This window comes from Gigantopelta aegis, chromosome 11 (assembly GCF_016097555.1).
Source record: "Gigantopelta aegis isolate Gae_Host chromosome 11, Gae_host_genome, whole genome shotgun sequence".
NCBI lineage: Eukaryota > Metazoa > Mollusca > Gastropoda > Neomphalida > Peltospiridae > Gigantopelta > Gigantopelta aegis.
The window spans coordinates 5521289-5544657 of NC_054709.1; the positions used below are offsets into that span (position 1 = coordinate 5521289).

At 39.2% G+C, this 23369-nt stretch overlaps 1 protein-coding gene across 6 annotated transcripts in view; it reads right to left on the reverse strand.

Annotated features, from left to right (window-relative positions):
- Positions 1 to 23369, reverse strand: part of LOC121385360 (histone-lysine N-methyltransferase 2C-like) — a 185323-nt gene that overhangs the window by 29217 nt on the left and 132737 nt on the right. For 5 of the 6 annotated variants that reach the window (XM_041516013.1, XM_041516015.1, XM_041516012.1 and 2 more), the window contains 8 exons: positions 22753 to 22879; positions 21375 to 21452; positions 19979 to 20263; positions 14921 to 15082; positions 6061 to 11619; positions 3054 to 3175; positions 2450 to 2603; positions 874 to 1182 (listed from right to left, as the gene is read on the reverse strand). In XM_041516013.1, the coding sequence (XP_041371947.1) occupies positions 874 to 1182; positions 2450 to 2603; positions 3054 to 3175; positions 6061 to 11619; positions 14921 to 15082; positions 19979 to 20263; positions 21375 to 21452; positions 22753 to 22879 (6796 nt within the window). The remainder of the gene's footprint in view (positions 1 to 873; positions 1183 to 2449; positions 2604 to 3053; positions 3176 to 6060; positions 11620 to 14920; positions 15083 to 19978; positions 20264 to 21374; positions 21453 to 22752; positions 22880 to 23369) is intronic. The other variant, XM_041516011.1, reaches the window with a different exon arrangement.

Here is a 23369-nt window from a genome sequence, read left to right on the forward strand (position 1 = left end):
GTATGTGAAATAATTATGACACACGTGGGTCATACTGGTTATATTTCCCTGAATATCTTGAACTATGTGGATAATAAAGAACATTATCAAATGGTAAATTATTATGCAGATGTCACAAACAGAATACCAGACAAGGGCTGATCTAAAGCTTATCATTAGGGTGATGGAAGTATTTATTATGAGCATCAGACTTGGTGGTGTCGTGGTTAAGTCATCAGACATAAGGTAGGTAGGTAGGCTCCCACCCAGAGCAAGTTTTAACAACTCAGTGGGTAGGTGTAATGCCACTACACCAAATTCTCTCCCACTAACAACTAACTCACTGTCCTGGACAGACTGCCCAGATAGCTAAGGTGTGTGCCCAGGAGAGCATGCTTGAACCGTAATTGGATATAAGCATGGAAACAAGTTGAAATGAAATGAAATATTGTAAGCCTGGGCACCGATCCATGAAGAAACTTTAGCCCTAAGATCACCTAACTGCACAGCTAATATATGCACTTAAGGTGATCGCTTTGTGGAATAGGGCCCTGGTGCACCTGCTATGTTCTATTCTGTGCATACATAGTCAAATTTTAGAGAATTTTTTTTTCTAATTTTCATTATGATCCATACTTACCTAGTGCTAGCACTACAAATATGCTATTCAACCGGAGTCATACCTACACACTGCAGAATTCTCTCCCTTGCCGGATATGCGCAATGCTATCCTTGCACGAGCTACCTGTAACTTCATTCTCGGTTCAAAGTGGTGGTGGGCATGTAAAACATTGTTACCCACCACCCTCATGTGTAGATTCTCGAAGAGCACTACGTCCCACCCGTGTTTATTAAACGTTTTACCCTCTACCACAGCTGAATAAACCAGCCTACCTTCCTGACTGGCTCCGTGGAGACTGGTAATGAAGTTATTCACCAGAATGGCCGGTTCTCTCAGTGGCACTGCCGGCATACTCCGCAGCTGCTGCATGAAATTTTCCGACCTCTCCTCTACCTCTCCGTCTTTCCCCTTCTGTTTCTTGGCCCGTTTCTTTGGCACGCCAGGCGGAGCCACTTCCCCACCTTCCGTCTGACGTTTACGGCGTCTTTTAGTCTCGCCAACTCCGACTACTTTCCCTTTCTTCTGCTTACGAAGCTGTTCGTACTCTTTTCGCCTGCGTTCGTACTCCTGCCTTCTTATTTCTGAATGTGTAGAAAGAAAACGAAGGTTGAACCAAATGGCAGCATATTTTAAAAAGGCTGTTAAGCTTTTTTGGTCCATGGCATTTAGATAATAACTGTTGATAGTACCGTATTTGACCGGAAATTAGCCCATGTCTTTGAATAAGCCCACCCCCAACATGAAACTGCAAGTTTGCTCAAAGCTCATTTAAAAGGTCATACCTCCTGCAGATAATTAAACACAAATGTAACACAATATTTTACCACAAGTAAGATTTAGCAGTCTAACAATAACAGTGTATAACATTGTTTCCAATTTCATGCCTGCAGTATTTCTTTGAAGTACTACACAAGCCCAAGTCTGAACCAAAACCAATGTCTATTTTTACCACCACATTGGGTCCGCAGTTAATGCTAATTAGGCAAATACCTTATTCTGATTGGCTAAGAACAATGACCTAGACTAACAATTCTTTGTAGTGTAAGCTGGCTGCCTGTGTCAGAAATGTTGTATACCCTATTGAGTTTGTTGATTGCTGTTGTTTTAAGTCTTCTCAGCATTAATTGTAACATAGAAGGTGTGTTTCTGATAATTAGATACTAGTAAAAAACCCAATTTAATTAATAAACAATTATTATTTATTAATAACAAATGGAACAATAATTAATAGGTGCTACTGAACGATTTTTGTTTTCTTCCTAGTTCATTTAATTATTATTATTATTATTATTTTATTTTTTTCTCAACAAAACTGGCCCCTTGTCTGAGAATAAGCCCACCCCATGCTAAGCTCACAATGAGCTTATTTCCGGTCAAATACGGTAAGAGACTATAGTAGGTGGTTACAGGTGCCTCTTAACAATGCCAGAAGTAAACAATGAGCACTCTCTGAAGTGGTCAGACAAAGCCTACAGTTTTATAGAGTATTTTCTCTCTACCTTTACCGAGTATTTTCTCTCTAGTTTTATCCAGTATTTTCTCTCTAGTGTTACCGAGTATGTTCTCTCTAGTGTTACCGAATATGTTCTCTCTAGTGTTACCGAGTATTTTCTCTCTAGTTTTACCAAGTATGTTCTCTCTAGTTTTACCGAGTATTTCCGAGTATTTTCTCTCTAGTTTTACCGAGTATTTTCTCTCTAGTTTACGGAGTATGTTCTCTCTAGTTTTTCCGAGTATTTTCTGTCTAGTTTTTCCAAGTATTTTCTCTCTAGTTTTACTGAGTATTTTCTCTCTAGTTTACCGAGTATTTTCTCTCTAGTTTACCGAGTATTTTCTCTCTAGTTTTACCGAGTATTTTCTCCTTCTCTTCCGGAGTTTTAAGCTCCCACTCCTCGGATGAGATCTCAGTCTCTTTACAGAGCGGCATCTCGTCAATCATCTCCAGCTGGCGCCGCTGTTCGGGAGTCAGGTTGGGCAGATCTTCGTTCTGAAGACCAGAATTCTGCGAAATTAATTGTGTCGCCTACCATGAACGTATTTCATGTTGGAAACAATTGCAACCAAAGATGTTCATCTCAATGCATGTTAAACAAATAAAATACATAAAAAAATAAATAAAAACGTAAAAAATAATATTAAACTTTAAAAAAAGAAAAAAGAAGTAAATTAAAAACAATGAACTATAGAATTTTTTTTATATATATGGCACAACAATAATGATTCGCCCTAACCATAACCCAATCTTTAAGAAATTATTTTGTCAAAAAGGTTGTTGTTTAAAATTTGTCAATGTACAGGAAATGCAGTTTTCAAGTTCAAAAAATTTCAAACCCAAAATAACCTAATACATATGATTTGCTTTATTCTTATGACCTACAATCAAATTATTTTCTAGCAGAAAGCCTGCGAGTGCTACTAAAATATGGAATTATCAATTAGAGAAGAATCTAACCTCTATGTTATCAGTGTGTCCACCAAGGGCTCCAGTTTTGGCCAGCAGTTGTTTTAACATGGCATTCTGGGCTCTCTCCTCCGCTGTCAGATCTCCAGGTATTCCCAGGTCCATATGGCGTGCTGAAAGTAACCGACAAATACTGTATTAATACAGATTACATCATGAACGTACAATGTCATATTCAATGTACAAATACTGTATTAATAGAGATTACAACATGAATGTACAATGTCATACTCGATGTACAAATACTGTATTAATACAGATTACAACATGAACGTACAATGTCATACTCAGTGTACAAATACTGTATTAATACAGATTACAACATGAACATACAATGTCATACTCGATGTACAAATACTGTATTAATACAGATTACAACATGAACGTACAATGTCATACTCGATGTACAAATACTGTATTAATACAGATTACAACATGAACGTACAATGTCATACTCAATGTACAAATACTGTATTAATACAGATTACAACATGAACGTACAATGTCATACTCCATGTACAAATACTGTATTAATACAGATTACATCATGAACGTACAATGTCATACTCGATGTACAAATACTGTATTAATAGAGATTACATCATGAATGTACAATGTCATACTCCATGTACAAATACTGTATTAATACAGATTACATCATGAACGTACAATGTCATACTCGATGTACAAATACTGTATTAATACAGATTACATCATGAACGTACAATGTCATACTCGATGTACAAATACTGTATATAATACAGATTACATCATGAACGTACAATGTCATACTCGATGTACAAATACTGTATTAATACAAATACTGTATTAATACAGATTACATCATGATGTACAATGTCATACTCCATGCACAAATAGTGTATTAATACAGATTACATCATGAACTTACAATGTCATACTCGATGTACAAATACTGTATTAATACAGATTACGTCATGAACGTACAATGTCATACTCAATTTACAAATACTGTATTAATACAGATTACATCATGAATGTACAATGTCATACTCGATGTACAAATACTGTATTAATACAGATTACATCATGAATGTACAATGTCATACTCGATGTACAAATACTGTATTAATACAGATTACGTCATGAACGTACAGTGTCATACTAGATGTACAAATACTGTATTAATACAGATTACATCATGATGTACAATGTCATACTAGATGTACAAATACTGTATATAATACAGATTACATCATGAACGTACAATGTCATACTCGATGTACAAATACTGTATTAATACAGATTACAACATGAATGTACAATGTCATACTCAATGTACAAATACTGTATTAATACAGACTACAACATGAACGTACAATGTCATACTCGATGTACAAATACTGTATTAATACAGACTACAACATGAACGTACAATGTCATACTCGATGTACAAATACTGTATTAATACAGATTACATCATGATATACAATGTCATACTAGATGTACAAATACTGTATTAATACAGATTACAACATGATGTACAATGTCATACTCGATGTACAAATACTGTATTAATACAGATTACAACATGATGTACAATGTCATACTTGATGTACAAATACTGTATTAATACAGATTACATCATGAACGTACAATGTCATACTAGATGTACAAATACTGTATTAATACAGACTACAACATGAATGTACAATGTCATACTCGATGTACAAATACTGTATTAATACAGATTACATCATGATGTACAATGTCATACTAGATGTACAAATACTGTATTAATAGAGATTACATCATGAACGTACAATGTCATACTCCATGTACAAATACTGTATTAATACAGATTACATCATGAACTTACAATGTCATACTCGATGTACAAATACTGTATTAATACAGATTACAACATGAATGTACAATGTCATACTCGATGTACAAATACTGTATTAATACAGATTACATCATGAATGTACTCTATTTTCATAATAACCAAATCTTTATTTTTGGTTCTAAATTTGAAATATTGCAATACAATGTTTATAAATTTAACAAATGACCATCTCTTTTCAAATGTTGCTATACGAATTTCGAAAACTTGTCGTCCCCTTCAGGTTATTGAAGTTTGGATAATATTATATATATATATATATAAGGAAATAGAATGAAAAAGTTAAAGTTTGTTTTGTTTAGCGACACCACTTTGAGCACTCTGATCTTTTAATCATTGGCTATCAGATGTCAAACATTTGGTAGCTTCGACATAAAAGTATTAGAAAGAAAACCTGCCACATTTTTCCATCAGTAGCAATGGATCTTTTATTTTTAAGCAAGGCACCATCCCACAGACACGATAGCACATACCACAGCCTTTGATATTCCAGTCATGATGCACTGGCTGGAACAAGAAATAACCCAATGGGCCCACCGACGGGGATCGATCCTAAACCGACCGCGCATCAGGAGAGCACTTTACCACAGGACTAAGTCTCTTTCAAAATGGTGAACTGAATATAAACATCAAATGAAATAACCCAATGGGCCCACCAACGGGGATTGATCCCAAACCGACTGCACATCAGGAGAGCACTTTACCACAGAACTACGTCTCTTTCAAAATGGTGAACTGAATATAAACATCAAATGAAATAACCCAATGGACCCACCGACGGGGATTGATCCCAAACTGACTGCACATCAGGAGAGCACTTTACCACAGAACTACGTCTCTTTCAAAATGGTGAACTGAATATAAACATCAAATGAAATAACCCAATGGGCCCACCGACGGGGATTGATCCCAAACCGACTGCACATCAGGAGAGCACTTTACCACAGAACTACGTCTCTTTCAAAATGGTGAACTGAATATAAACATCAAATGAAATAACCCAATGGACCCACTGATGGGGATCGATCCCAGATCTACTGCACATCAGGCAAGTGCTTTACCACTGAGCTACACCCCGTCCCTAGTTGGTAAGAAGCTATTTTCAACACTAACCTTGAGTTTCCTGACTGTCATCTTTGGGCTCCTGTTTGATCTGCATCATGGGCACTGGAACAGGGTGCCCGGGGCCCGATGGCTGCATCTGCATCATGGGCAGCATCGGCTGGGGAAGGCCAGCAGCTGCATTCGGACCAGGTCCTTCAGAATGATCCGTGTTCGAGAGCGGCATCTGGAACGGCATTGGCATCCTTGGACGAAACTCTGCACCTGTTGGCATGCCATCTCCTGATATCCTTCGAGGCATTCGATCTCCCATCATCCGGTCTCCTTGGGAGAACATGTGCGGCATCCGATCTCCGTGCACCAGATGATGCAGTTGCTGTGGCAGCATGCCACGAGGCATCATCATTCCTGGAGGCATCATCCGAGGAGTCAGCTGAGGAGCAGGATGTGCTGCCATTCCGCCCGGGTGTTGTGCATGTCCTGAGAGAACAGCTTCCACTGAAGTGACGGGGCCATTTGCTTCCTCGGTGCTGTCAGATGGCAGCATCCCCTGAGACTGTTGTTCTGAGCCAGACTTGGTCATCTGCAACATGACAGTGGTGAGTCCTCCACCAGGTGATGACACTGGTGGATTCCCAGAACCTGCTGAGGATGGTGGCATTCCTGAGTTATAGGACACTGGTGGCATGCCTCGGTTTGAAGCATTTGACTGCATTGCTGGATCGGAGGGTGTCTGGGGTAAACTGGTCGATGACTGTAGAATCCCACCAGAAACGGATGACACCGGTGGCAATCCAGGTTGAGAGGACATGGGAGGCATAAATGGATGGCCTTGTTGCACTGATGGTCCTTTGGCTGGCCGCGACATTCCATGAGCAAAGGGATGCTGGGTGGAAACCTGCGACATGACTGCTGCCATTTTCTCCAACGCAGAAGGATGATTCCCTGGAACAGACGGGAGATCTGCAAACGCTGGATGATGGAATGTTGGGTGTCTCATTGCAGGCATTTGCTGGTGACCAACGTCTTCAAGTCTGGAAGGCATCATTCCTGGATAGTCACCCGGTCCAGGGCCTCGCATTCTAGGCATCATATGGGGCCTGGGTCGAGGCATCCTCTGAGGCTGCATAGCTCCATGTAGGTCAGCAGGCATCATTCCACCTGGCATTGGTGGCTGGAGATTTCTCGGATGGCCCATCATCCCTGGGATGCCAGACTGAGCTTGGCTCATGTCAGGTCTATTGCCAGTCGGTGCCATTGCCTGCAAGCCAGGAGGGATGCCGGACAGAGATGAACCCATGTTCATGCCAGGCCGATGACCAGGCATCGGCATTCCTCGTCCATGAACTGCCATAATTGCCGAGGCGTACGATGGAGGAAGATGTTGCATCGAATGAGGAATTCCACTTGGCACCGAGGAGTGCTGAGAATGTGGCATCTGCATTCTCATTAAACCATCTTGAGGTATGTCTGTTGAATTCAGAGCTGGTGTCTGAATACTGGAGGTGTTTCTATAGTCCGACGTTTTAAGCCAGTCATCTTGAGAAGATTCACTAGGATCGGGCAGACGGGCAACTGCGTCAATAGTAGCCTGGATATGAGAGCTTACCAATTCTCTGTGCCTCTCCGCAGCTGTCAATGTACTTTCTGAGGAAACTGTTATAGTACCTGTTTTCGCTTTCGAGGCAGCTGTTGAACTTGGTGCACTAACTGGTGATCCCACAGTTCTTGGAGCCTTTGACAAATGAGTGGAAGTAGACTCTGAGACTGTGCTTACAAATTCTGCCATTTTAGACCTGTCCAACTGAGGTGGGAATGTTTTTGGTGATGAACCAACTGGAGCTGCAGTTACCGCAATCACCGATGATGCACTGGTCATCGAAACACTTACAGATAATGGAGCACTAATACTGTGTGAGGATGTGGACACACTGCCCTGTGAAATACTTGCAAGATGAGACGACTGTTCCTGCAATGACACTGTTGGTGCTGCCAGTGTGCTGGCAGGCAAGTGAGAGGACTGCGTCTGAGGTAGATGTACAGGAATGCCTGAAGCTTGAGAATGCTGCTGAGAGAACACCTGTTGAGATGCTGCTGTTGTTGTTGTTGATGATGATGAGGAGGAGGATGTTAATAATGCTGCTACCGATGTTGATAATGCTGATGCTACCGACGATGCAGTTAATGATGGCACTGATGATGGAGCTGATGTTGACACTGATGAAGATGGTGTTGATGTTAACATTGATGATGATGTTGATGTTAACATTGATGATGATGGTGGTGGTGTTGATGTTAACATTGATGATGATGATGGTGTTGATGTTAACACTGATGATGATGTTGATGTTAACATTGATGATGATGGTGGTGGTGCTGATGTTAACACTGATGATGATAATGGTGCTGATGCCAACATTGATGATGATGTTATCACTGTTGGTGACACTGATGTTCCCGACACCGATGATGGACATGTTGTTACTGATTTTGAAGACAATGAGGTTGATACTGCTAACACTGCTGAAGATGAGAATGATGATAATAACGATGAGGTTGAAAATGGATGCACTGCCATGGGTAATGGAATAGACACCGATACTGAAGATGCACTTTCAGTTGAGACAGTATGTGAATGACTAGTGGAGTTAAAATGATGGTATATATTACTTCCGTCTGACATAGATGTTTGTCCTGACGATACAGGTGCTTGTCCTGATGATACAGGTGCTTGTCCGGAAGATACAGGTGCTTGTCCGGAAGATACAGGTGCTTGTCCGGAAGATACAGGTGTTTGTCCAGCAGATGACATTGTCTTCTCCTGCTCCACTTGCTTATGACTTGATTCCTGTGATGGCTGCAACTGTTGTTGAACAAATTCATCCATCTTCTTGATTTCAGATGAGGCTTGTACACTTAATGTGTGTGAACTAGTCGTTGGACTTCCTTCTCCCTGTGAACAGGGGCTTGGTGTAGTTTCTTTAATTTGAGGACCAGATGCTATCGCGCTCTCTGATGTTACCGATTCTGATGAAGTCCGATTTGATGACTCTGATTCAGCAGGTAATTCAGCAGGCACCGCCATGTGTCCCTCCTTAAATTCTTTGTCTTGTTTCTCAATGGCAAAATCCTGTTTCTGAATGTCTGATGTAGCCAGTATTTCAGAAACGGATTCTTCTGATGTCTCTGTCACTTCCATCTGCTGCTGAGTGGAAGCGGAACCTTGTGCTGCTGATGCTACTGATGTTGATGCCTGTGGTAACTGGGAATCTGGCTGATGAAGAAGTCCTTGGTCATCACCATCTGTACCACGAGTGCCATCCTCGAATGACGTACCGTTTGTGTTACCTCCATTAGCTACTTCACCAGAACCACCAGTAGATGTCCGAGTGTCCATGTTATCTGCACCACTACCATGATCAGCTTGTGTTTTATTTTGTTCACTTTTTGTAGCATCTGTTACAGTTGCAGATTGATCCTTTTTCTTTCCAGTATTTTCATCTTCATCATCAGTACCACAATGAATTCCATCTGTACATTTTATCTTTCCAGTATTTCCAGTAGTTTCACTTTCATCATCAGTTCCACAATGAATTCCATCTGTACATTTTGTCTTTCCAGTATTTCCAGTACTTTCACTTTCATCATCAGTACCACAATGAATTCCATCTGTACATTTTGTCTTTCCAGTATTTCCAGTACTTTCACTTTCATCATCAGTACCACAATGAATTCCATCTGTACATTTTGTCTTTCCAGTATTTCCAGTACTTTCACTTTCATCATCAGTACCACAATGAATTCCATCAGTGCATTTTGTCTTTCCAGTATTTTCATCTTCATCATCAGTACCACAATGAATTCCATCTGTACATTTTGTCTTTCCAGTATTTTCATCTTCATCATCAGTACCACAATGAATTCCATCTGTACATTTTGTCTTTCCAGTATTTCCAGTACTTTCACTTTCATCATCAGTACCACAATGAATTCCATCTGTACATTTTGTCTTTCCAGTATTTCCAGTACTTTCACTTTCATCATCAGTACCACAATGAATTCCATCTGTACATTTTGTCTTTCCAGTATTTTCATCTTCATCATCAGTACCACAATGAATTCCATCTGTACATTTTGTCTTTCCAGTATTTCCAGTACTTTCACTTTCATCATCAGTACCACAATGAATTCCATCTGTACATTTTGTCTTTCCAGTATTTCCACTACTTTCACTTTCATCATCAGTACCACAATGAATTCCATCTGTACATTTGGCCTTTCCAGTATTTTCATCTTCATCATCAGTACCACAATGAATTCCATCCATACATTTGATCTTTCCAGTATTTTCATCTTCATCATCAGTACCACAATGAACTCCATCTGTACATTTTGTCTTTCCAGTATTTTCATCTTCATCATCCGTACCACAATGAATTCCATCTGTACATTTGGCCTTTCCAGTATTTTCATCTTCATCATCAGTACCACAATGAATTCCATCTGTACATTTTGTCTTTCCAGTATTTTCATCTTCATCATCCGTACCACAATGAATTCCATCTGTACATTTTGTCTTTCCAGTATTTTCATGTTCGTCATCAGTACCACAATGTATACCATCTGCACATTTTGTTTTTCCAATGTAATCATTTTCATCATCAGTACCACAATGAATTCCGTCATCACATTTGTCCTGTCCTGAAGATTTACCTTCCTCAGTTTGATGATGAACATCACAGTCTGATTCTTTATGTCCTGAATTTCCCTGAGCAACCGTGTTATCCTTTTCTTCTACTGTATGAGTCCTTGATCCTGGTTCTGTTGGAGCTCCTGATGTTTTGGCTTCAGTTCCTGCTCCATCAGATGCACAAACCGCAGACTTTACATCTAAAGACTCTGTGACACGTTGTCCAGATGGAGGTTTAGGATGAGATTTGTCCATTTCTGCAGCAACAGCAGTAACACCAGTATCTGTTGAGCCACTTGATGCTTCTGATGCCATCGATTTCAGAGTATGTGATGCTGCAGATGACACAACAGGAGTCTGTGCTACAGACAACATGGGTTGGCCAGATATGGAAGCAGACTCCGATTGTGACAACGTCACCGTCGGCTGTGATACCGTTACAGACAACTCTGTGGTGGGCAAGTGCATATCTGCCATCCTCTGCAACCCCGAAGATGCAGACTCAATTCTGCCTCTGGGAGCGAATCCCGATCCAGGACTTGATCCAACAGCATGTCCAGGTGCATGTCCTGGCCCTGCCAGAGTCACCGAGAGAAACTGGTGGTGTGGAATTCCGGCCTGACCCATCATATGCTGCTGAACAGAATCCTCCAGGCCAGATCGAGATCCTTCTGAAGACGCTGGACTCTTTCCTCTCGGACTTTTGTTTCCTCCTCCATTGCTTCCAGTGTCGTCCTCTTTCTGAGCCAGGGCTGCCGAGTTGCTGAGAATCTCGAGTATCCTGCGCTCGGTTTCAGACTGCGGTTTGATAGGGAACTCTGACAGAGGCTTGTTGCCGGTCGTAGGAGGTGGAGGACGAACAGGGGGGCCAGACTGAGGAGACTGCTGTGGGGCTGATGTTAGTGATCCACCGTGAGGACCTGAAATGGCAGAAACAAAAATAATAAATAAAAAATAATGTCAAACAGTTGTGGAGCTCTGGTTGGGAGGGGTAAACCCAATCAGAGAATATGTCCACCGATAAGATTTAATCAGGTGCCTGATTAGACATCGAGGGAGGTCATAGCTGTGTTTGAATGTAAATATATTAATACAATATCTATGTACCTAAAACTGGTGCCTGATTAGACATCGAGGGTGGTAATAAATCAATACAATATCTATGTACCTAAAACTGGTGCCTGATTTGACATCGAGCGTGGTAATATATTAATACAATATCTATGTACCTAGAACTGGTGCCTCATTAAGCATCAAAGATGGTAATATATTAATACCTAGACTGGTGCCTGATGAGACATCGAGGGAGGTCATAGCTGTGTTTGAATGTAAATATATTAATACAATATCTATGTACCTAAAACTGGTGCCTGATTAGGCATTGAGGGAGGTCATGGCTGTGTTTGAATGTAAATATATTAATACAATATCTATGTATCTAAAACTGGTGCCTGATGAGACATCGAGGGAGGTCATGGCTGTGTTTGAATGTAAATATATTAATACAATATCTATGTACCTAAAACTGGTGCCTGATGAGACATCGAGGGAGGTCATGACTGTTTGAATGTAAATATATTAATACAATATCTATGTATCTAAAACTGCTGCCTGATGAGACATCGAGGGAGGTCATGGCTGTGTTTGAATGTAAATATATTAATACAATATCTATGTATCTAAAACTGCTGCCTGATTTGGCATCGTGAGTGGTAATATATTAATACAATAATATCTATGTACCTAAAATTAGTGCCTGATTTGACATCAAAAATGGTAATCAGGGTCTCTGCCAGAGGGTAAAATGGGTATGGTGCATACCCAAATATTTTTGCAGGTTTTTTTTGTTTAAAGGGACACACCCTAGTTACGTTTATTTGTTAACCATTACGGCGTTGTTTTTCGCTATTAAACCCCATTTTTCACAAATAAAATTGCACTTTACTTACATTTTATTATTTAGAATACACATTTCCATTCACCTGAAGTGCTTTTTGGTAATCCTGATGTTTGTAAAACCATGAAATGCATTTTTTGCATTTTTTCACAAAACGTGCTGTCGAGAAAAAACCATTAAGCAAGCGAGGTCCAATCTATTTTTAATGTCACAGACGTTGGTATATCACGTGACCGTTATCATTTTGGTTCGATTTGTTTGCTCGTGCACGGTTCGCGCAATCAACATCCGATTTGTTGTTGTTCATTTGTGAGATTTTTCTTCACAGTTCGTGAACATTTTCAGTAACAATAAAGTTCAGACAAGTAAGTGTCTCAATACAAAATGTTAAAAACCCTTAAAACCAATAATTTTGCTAAGTCTTACGATATCTGGAGAGGGGATACAACCAGGACAGAACAGTTGGAACATGTCCAGGAGAGGTGAAACGAACGCACCCCAAGTCTGTGAAATTTGTCGTGACGTAGGCATTGTTGTGCTTCTACCGGTGACATCAGAATACTAACTTTCAAAATTATTTCAAGCAATTGGGACATGAGGATTCCCATGGTACTTATCGATATAAAACCTGCTTTGTCACTCCATTTGATAAAAACATGATCTAACTGTGTTACAGGTTTGTAGATTAACCAAATTATAATTTATTTTTGGTGGATGGAACTAGGGTGTGCGGCTTTAAGTGAACCTTTTGACAAAATTAATTGCTCTTATCATTACTGTATGATTTTCTTAACCCATTTTCTTTCTGGGGGACGTCCTCACACAGTCTGTTGACTGTGGTTGCACTCAATTCCATAGCGCCATACCCATTCCATAGCGCCATTTCTGGCAGAAACACTGGTAATATATTAATACAATATCTATGTACCTAAAAATGGTGCCTGATTTCACATCGACAGTGGTAATATTTAATACAAGATCCATGTACCTAAAATGGGTGCCTAATTTGGCATCTAGGGTGATAATGGCTGTGTCTTAGTGTAAATATATCAATACAATATCTATGTACCTAAACAGGTGCCTGATTAGGCATCGAGTGTGGTAATATATTAATACAATATCTATGTACCTAAAACTGGTGCCTGATTAGACATCGAGGGTGGTAATAAATCAATACAATATCTATGTACCTAAAACTGGTGCCTGATTTGACATCGAGCGTGGTAATATATTAATACAATATCTATGTACCTAGAACTGGTGCCTCATTAAGCATCAAAGATGGTAATATATTAATACCTAGACTGGTGCCTGATTAGGCATCGAGGGTGGTAATATATTAATACAATATCTATGTACATGTACCTAAAACGGATGCCTGATTAGGCATCGAGGGTGGTAATATATTAATACAATATCTATGTACATGTACCTAAAACGGATGCCTGATTAGGCATCGAGGGTGGTAATATATTAATACAATATCTATGTACATGTACCTAAAACGGATGCCTGATTAGGCATCGAGGGTGGTAATATATTAATACAATATTATTTTTGGTGCTATGTACATGTACCTAAAAACGGATGCCTGATTAGGCATCGAGGGTGGTAATATATTAATACAATATCTATGTACATGTACCTAAAACGGATGCCTGATTAGGCATCGAGGGTGGTAATATATTAATACAATATCTATGTACATGTACCTAAAACGGATGCCTGATTAGGCATCGAGGGTGGTAATATATTAATACAATATCTATGTACATGTACCTAAAACGGATGCCTGATTAGGCATCGAGGGCCTGGAGGGTGGTAATATATTAATACAATATCTATGTACATGTACCTAAAACGGATGCCTGATTAGGCATCGAGGGTGGTAATATATTAATACAATATCTATGTACATGTACCTAAAACGGATGCCTGATTAGGCATCGAGGGTGGTAATATATTAATACAATATCTATGTACATGTACCTAAAACGGATGCCTGATTAGGCATCGAGGGTGGTAATATATTAATACAATATCTATGTACATGTACCTAAAACGGATGCCTGATTAGGCATCGAGGGTGGTAATATATTAATACAATATCTATGTACATGTACCTAAAACGGATGCCTGATTAGGCATCGAGGGTGGTAATATATTAATACAATATCTATGTACATGTACCTAAAACGGATGCCTGATTAGGCATCGAGGGTGGTAATATATTAATACAATATCTATGTACATGTACCTAAAACGGATGCCTGATTAGGCATCGAGGGTGGTAATATATTAATACAATATCTATGTACATGTACCTAAAACGGATGCCTGATTAGGCATCGAGGGTGGTAATGGCTGTGTCTGAGTGCTATCAGAATCAGCCTTCTTCTTTTTCTTCCTCGGCTTTTTAGCTTTTTCTTTCACTACTGCTGGGCCCATCTCCGGTGGAATGTTGGCAGAGGGAGGGGCACCAAAGCCTGCAAACAGCCATGGGCATTGAAGCTTGTGAAATGGACAAACATACATAGCAAGGCAGCAAGCACAGGATAACATGCCTAACAGGGAACATCTTGTTCAGTATCGCATCACGATTCACTACGCAACTTTCAGAGATCGCTACTCAATTTTGAAACATTAAACAGTAGTTGCTAATCAATTTGATCAATTGACTATAAATATTGCTAATCAAGATTTTGAAAACAAAATGTTCCCTGTCTAAGAACATCATATAACAGTTTTTTAAATTTATACATGCTGCAGTCAGTATTTTAAACCAGTTAGGGGTTGCAAAGTTAAAAGTTTATATTGTTTCAACGACACCACTAGAACTCACTGGTCAATTAGTAATCGTCTACTGGATGTCAAAACATTTAGTAACGCAATTCTGTCACATAGTCTTCAGAAAATACCTACTACAATTTCCATTAGTATAAAAAGATCCTTTTGCTTTTAACGGACACCCCCCCCCCCCCCCCACCACCCTTACTAACTCTGTTTAGGCTGCTGGTGCTCTCTTGCACCTGCCAGTGCAGGCGGTCACTTCTCCCACTCACCCCAACCCTTGCCTGTCCTGGACAGAGGAGCCGGCCGAGGCCAGCACCTGTGCCCATGACAGGCGTGCGTTAAAACAGCTTGCTCTGAATGTGCACGTTAAAATGTAGCAGGTTTCCTCTAAGATTACAATTTTAGCAAACTCATGGAGGGGTGGGGGGTGGGGGGGGGGGTGGGGGGGGGGGGACAGGTATATTAATATTCTTAATGTTTGAACATGATTTATAATAAATAGGAAATGTTATAAAGGAAAGGACTAAGGAATTTTGTTTAAAAACATCAAACATTTCTGATGAAAGTTAAAGTATGTTTTGTTTAACGACACCACTAGAAAAAAAGAAATGTTTTATTTAACGACACACTCAACATATTTTATTTACGGTTATATGGCATCAGACATATGGTTAAGAACCACACAGATTTTGAGAGGAAACCCTCTGTCGTCACTTCATGGGCTACTCTTTCCGATTAGCAGCAAGGGATCTTTTATATACGCTTCCCACAGGCAGGATAGCACAAACCATGGCCTTTGTTGAACCAGTTATGGATCACTGGTTGGTGCAAGTGGTTTACACCTACCCATTGAGCCTTGCGGAGCACTCACTCAGGGTTTGGAGTCGGTATCTGGATTAAAAATCCCATGCCTCGAATGGGATCCAAACCCAGTACCTACCAGCCTGTTAACCGATGGCCTAACCACGACGCCACTGAGGCCGGTCGACACCACTAGAGAACATTAATTCATTAATTAATCATCAGACATTGGATGTCAAACATTTGTTAATTCTGACACGTAGTCATCAGAGGAAACCCGCTAAATTTTTCATAATGTAACAACGGATCTTTTATATGCACTTTTCAACAGATACCAAGGTTTTTGACCACTTGTGGTTCACTGGCTGGAATGTTGAACGGATCCTGTAACACACACCTTAAGCGGGCACCCTACTGACTGAGCTAAATCCTGCCCCCATTTCTAATGAAGCATATTGTAAAGATCTTAAAAAATAAACATTGCAGCCAAATAGGTAATCTTTTAATACTTTATAACTGGGAGGGAGGGGAGGGGGAGGGGGAGAGAGAGAGAGAGAGAGAGAGAGAGAGAGAGAGAGAGAGAGAGAGAGAGAGAGAGAGAGAGAGAGAGAGAGAGAGAGAGAGAGAGAGAGAGAGAGAGAGAGAGAGAGTAGTCAGACATCACAGAATAATAAGTAATAATTAAGAAAATAAATACTGCAGCAATATACATGTGATACCTTTTTAATATTTAAATAAGGCACTTTAAAACATTAAAAATAGTGTTTGTAAAATGTTTATCTATATTTTAGCAAGAAGATTTGTCATTATAATAAATATAAGTAAACAAATGATGCCTTATATGCTTCTCAGCTCATCTGAGATGAAAGATGTTAAAACATTTTAAAAACAAAAATAACAGTAATTTATAAAAATTTAAAAAAAAAAAAAAAAAAAAGGAAAAGAAAGAAATGTTTTATTTAACGACACACTCAACACATTTTATTTACGGTTATATGGCGTCAGACATATGGTTAAGGACCACACAGATTTTGAGAGAAAACCCGCTGTCGCCACTACATGGGCTACTCTTCCGATTAGCAGCAAGGGATCTTTTATTTGCGCTTCTCACAGGCATGATAGCACAAACCATGGCCATTGTTGAACCAGTTATGAATCACTGGTCAGTGCAAGTGGTTTACACCTACCCATTGAGCCTTGCGGAGCACTCACTCAGGGTTTGGAGTCGGTATCTGGATTAAAAATCCCATGCCTCGACTGGGATCCGAACCCAGTACCTACCAGCCTGTAGACCGATGGCCTACCGCAACACCACCGAGGCCGGTTAAAAAAAAAAAAAAAGAGGAAAAAATCTACATAAATGCAAAGAAAACAAAATATTAATACATTAACAGCAACATGCACAATGTTAGTAACAAGTAAAATGCAGAAAAAGAGAAAAGGAAGCAAACAATATTAAAAGCTTTTTATAAGCAAACACAATCAAGCTGTTGGGGATGACAGGAAGGGAGATAACTGAGATGGGCGTACAGCAGCAGAAACTATCTAGGTTAAAATAACGCAACTCAGAACGATCAACAAATGATACAGCCATAAAATTGTTAAAACACACAACTGCAAAGAAGAAAAACAGCTAATAAAATACAACTAAACATATATATGTATATGTGTGTGTGTGTGTGTGTGTGTGTGTGTGTGTGTGTGTGTGTGTGTGTGTGTGTGTGTGTGTGTGTGTGTGTGTGTGTGTGTGTGTGTGTGTGTGTATATATATATATGTTTTATTTAATGATGCACTCAACACATTTTATTTACGGTTATATGGTGTCGGAGAGTCGGCTGTGAAGTATAAATCTAGCTTAAGGTAATGGAAATGTTTTATTTAATGACGCACTCAACAAATTTTATTTATGGTTACATGGCGTCAGACATATGGTTAAGAACCACACAGATATTGAAAGAGGAAACCCGCTGTCACCACTTCATGGATTACTCTTTTCGATTGGCAGCAAGGGATCTTTTATATGCACCATCCCACAGCCTTTGATTTACCAGTCATGGTGCTTAAGGCAATGATGCAAATTGTTTTTGAAGACTTCTGTTTAGCCATACATTTAACTGGCAGGTTAGTCCTGGCACACAGAAAAGGATTAATACAATACATGTTAAAATAAAAGCACAGACACTAGATTGCTTATTAAAAGTAAAAGATACAGACACCACAAAAAATAGCACCAGTCAAACCTGTCTATAAGAACCACCCAAGTAAGTTAATGGCCCCAGTGACCGAGTCTTCATCTTTGGGGTGGGGATGAGGCGGAAATCCAGGATTTATTTCATTATAACCGAGGGGAGTGGGATGTAGCCCAGTGGTACAGTACTCACTTGATGCACAGTTGGTTTGAGATGATCCCCGTCGGTGAGCCCATTGGGCTATTTCTCGTTATAGCCAGTGCACTATGACTGGTATAACAAAAGCTGTGGTATGTGCTATCGTGTCTATGGGATGGTGCGTATAAAAGATACCTTGCTACTAATGGAAAAATGTGGTGAGTTTCCTCTCTAAGACTATATGTTAAAATTATAAAAAGTGACATCCAATAGCCGATGATTAATAAATCAATGTGCTCTAGTGGTATTGTTAAACAAAAACAAACTTTGTAACTGAGGTTTGTGGCCAAGCCAGTGTACTGGAACTCAAATGCTTTGTTAGCAAGTTTGTATACAATAGTGTATACAAAAAACACTAAAGGAAGGAAGGAAGGATATGTCTTATTTAACGACGCACTCAACACATTTTATTTACAGTTATATGGCATCAGACATATGCTTAAGAACCACACAGATATTGAGAGGGGAAACCCACTGTTGCCACTTCATAGGCTACTCTTTTCGATTAGCAGCAAGGGATCTTTTATATGCACCATCCCACAGAGAGGATAACACATACCACAGCCTTTGATTTACCAGTCGTCGTGCACTGGCTGGAGCAAGAAATAGCCCAATGGGCCCACAAACGTGGATCGATCTCAGACCGACCGCACATCAAGCGAACGTTTAACCACTGGGCTACGTCCCGCCCCTAAAAACCCCCACTAAAGGATGTCTCTCACAAAATGCTCCTTATAGCAGATTTGACTGTAAAGGGTCAATACAAATAAAACTAACATATAGATAGTATACAAAGGTTAAACAAAATAAACATCGAACAAGAACAAATTTTTAACTTAATTTATTAGTCAAAGATGAACATATTCCAAATCCCCTTAAAATTAGTTTACTATATTCCAAACCCCCTTAATATTATTCAAGTAGAATAAAATTTCTGGCAGAAGTCGCACTGCAAATTTTACCTTTAAACAGAAAACTGCAGCTATAACCAATTAACTTTAACACTAAATCATTCTTTTCGGGTTTGTAATCCTACCAGTAATAATTTCTACCAATAGGTAATTACATTTTTAAATTTGAGTAATGTAACTCGACTTATTAAAAATGGTTTAACTAAAATTTGAATGTAATATAAAGAAGCACAATTTGAGTTTTTTGATATAATTGACATACACAAGTGAAATTGTCTGAATAATATTAGTAGTAGGGAACTACTGTTCAGCATCACCATGCAATTCGCTATGCAAGTTTTAAATATTGTTACACAATTTTAAAATATTAAAGAATAGCACTAATCAATTTTTAATTGATTAAAAATATCGCTATCGCTAATCATGATTTTGAAAATAAAATGTTCCCTGATTAGTATTTTATAATACTCAATCTTTTCTTAGACTAACCTGGAGCCATTGGGATTCCCTGCATTCTTATTTGATCCATCTGTGGACTTCCAGCGACTGGGGGGAATCCTCCAGGAAAACCCGGTCGTGGTCCATCGAATGGAGGCCGGCTGCCGTCAAATGGTGGTCGTGGTCCATCAAATGGAGGTCGTGGTCCGTCAAATGGAGGCCGCGGTCCATCGAACGGTGGTCGTGGGCCTTCAAAGGGAGGTCTAGGACCTTCAAATGGAGGTCGATTGCCCTCAAACATATGCCTAGGTCCACCTTCAGCAAAATGTCCTGGAGCTATTTTTCATAAATAAAATCAGAAGTTGTATTAGTAACCTCTGTGAATGAATGAATGAATGAATGAATGAATAAATGAATGTTTAAAGACACCTCAGCACAAAAATACACATCGGCTATTGGGTAAAATGTTTATTATAATATGATCACAGACTTCGTCATTCAAGGGGAGCTGTCGCTTGCTCCCCAACACTCCCCTGAGACTAGTTGAAGGAGAACAATTTATAGCTCCCTTTACAATTTGAATTTATGGTAACAAATTAAATATTATAGTATCTTAAATTTTGAACAGATAATACCGAAAACATTTTGAACTAACATGGAGAAAAAACATCGTACTGACAATAAAAAATCTGGAACTTCAGATAAATCCTGAAAACTTTCATCCCAGGATGATCAATGATGATGAAATAAAAGGAAACAAATTTTGAAAGCAAGAACTTCTAAGCAGAAATAAACTACTGAAAGTCGATATACAAACTATCCACACCACTTCATAATGATATCAATATTACTTTTTACAAAATGTAGCCAGAACACACATAAATAGTAGCTCAATACAGACATATGTTACCTCTTTGAAACCCCGAGGACAGACAATCCTTAAATTGTAGCACAATACAGACATATGTTACCTCTTTGAAACCAGAGGACAGACAATTAAATTGTAGCACAATACAGACATATGTTACCTCTTTGAAACCCCCGAGGACAGACAATCCTTAAATTGTAGCACAATACAGACATATGTTACCTCTTTGAAACCAGAGGACAGACAATCCTTGAATAGTAGCACAATACAGACATATGTTACCTCTTTGAAACCAGAGGACAGACAATCCTTGAATAGTAGCACAATACAGACATATGTTACCTCTTTGAAACCTGAGGACAGACAATCCTTGAATAGTAGCACAATACAGACATATGTTACCTCTTTGAAACCAGAGGACAGACAATCCTTGAATAGTAGCACAATACAGACATATGTTACCTCTTTGAAACCTGAGGACAGCCAATCCTTGAATAGCACAATACAGACATATGTTACCTCTTTGAAACCTGAGGACAGACAATCCTTGAATAGTAGCACAATACAGACATATGTTACCTCTTTGAAACCGAGGACCTTGCTCAAAAGGGCCGCGCTCACGGAAGAAAGCCATATGGCCAAGTCCTTCAGGTTTACCTGTAAATGCAAAGATGAGAGGTAAACATTTATTCAGTTGAGAAAGGTCAATTTATTTCATACTTTTCTCTTACTTGTCGAAACCATATGTTCAGCTCATTATGTCACTTAGACTTCCAACAAACATATTTATGAGTGATGCGTGCGTTACAACAGCTTGCTCTGAATGTGCACGTTAAAACACTCTGACCTGACCTGACCTGACCTTATGGTTGATGAAAAACAATAACTGTTTCCAATTTAATTGCATATCACTAACTGTCACTACTCTAAAACCTATATTAGGAGTTCCATAACTTCTGTTAAGTCATTATCAAATTTAGAGGAAGGAAGAAAAAATGAAATTTTTATTTAACGACGCACTCAACATATGTTATTGATGGTTATATGGCATCGGACATATGGTTAAGGACCACACAGATATTGAGTGATGAAACATGCTGTCGCCACTTCATGGACTACTCTTTTCTATTAGCAGCAAGGGATCTTTTATATGCACCATCCCACAGACAGGATAGCACATACAACGGCCTTTGATATACCCGTCGTGGTGCACTGGCTGGAGCGAGAAATAGCGCAATGGGCCCACTAACAGGGATTGATCCCAAACCGACCGCACATCAAGTTAGCACTTTACCACTGTGTCACCCTTTTTGCTACTAATTTCACCTAAGTATAGAATGAAAAGCCGTCTTATTTTAAAACCTTCAACATTCCTCTAACTGCATCCACCCATCAAATCAAAAAACCTAAAACCATGCTCATTGACAGGAATATTTTAGCTGTAAAGTTATTAAAAAAAGTAAAGTTTGTTTTATTTAACGATGCCACTAGAGCACATTGATTTTTTATCTTATCATTGGCTATTGGACGTCAAACATATGGTCATTCTGACACTGTTTTTTAGAGGAAACCCACTGTCGCCACATAGGCTACTCTTTTACGACAGGCAGCAAGGGATCTTTTATTTGCACTTCCCACAGGCAGGATAGCACAAACCATGGCCTTTGTTGAACCAGTTATGGATCACTGGTCGGTGCAAGTGGTTTACACCTACCCATTGAGCCTTGCGGAGCACTCACTCAGGGTTTGGAGTCGGTATCTGGATTAAAAATCCCATGCCTCGACTGGGATCCGAACCCAGTACCTACCAGCCTGTAGACTGATGGCCTGCCACAACGCCACCGAGGCTGGTAGTTATTAAAAAAGCTGCTCTTTCAAAAAAGAAAAGACCCACTAAAAATTGAGATCGATTCTAGAAAAGTATTTAGATATTTTTAAATGAACACACAACTCTTACCTGCTGCATTAGAGTTATCTCCTCCTGCAGGTTTTGTTGGGTCTATGCGCTGTCGCACCTGGACATGATCCCGGAATCTCTGCAGTTGTTCTCGCTGTTGAAAACCTTCCGAGAATGGGTTGTTGTCCTAGAAACACACACCAGTGATGACATTAAGAATAGAAATGGCAGGTGAAAATTAAATTATACGCTGCTATTACCGTCTGCTGTATATTATATATCACGTGACCTAAAGACCTTGTTGGTACTAAATATGACGTCATCACGACTTGGCAAACACCCAAAATGAAGTCACATAGTTTGTCGCTTGTTAGTGTCAAACCTGTAATAAAATGTTAGTCTAATGCAACCGATATTAGATTCTTAACACTATATAAAATTTTGATTTTTGAAAATTATCTATGAACGTTTTTATTATACTAATTTATAGCACTCCTCAGAAGAGTGTGTAAAGTGGTTTACATCGTTTCTATATATGTATGTATGTGCATGTATATAAAAAATAAAGGCTTTTAGACAAAAAAAACAGCTGGGGTAATAAATACAATAACAAATTTGGTATCAGCTATTATAAAATTTATGTCCCTCGTGAAATAATTTTCACTTGTCATTCGCTA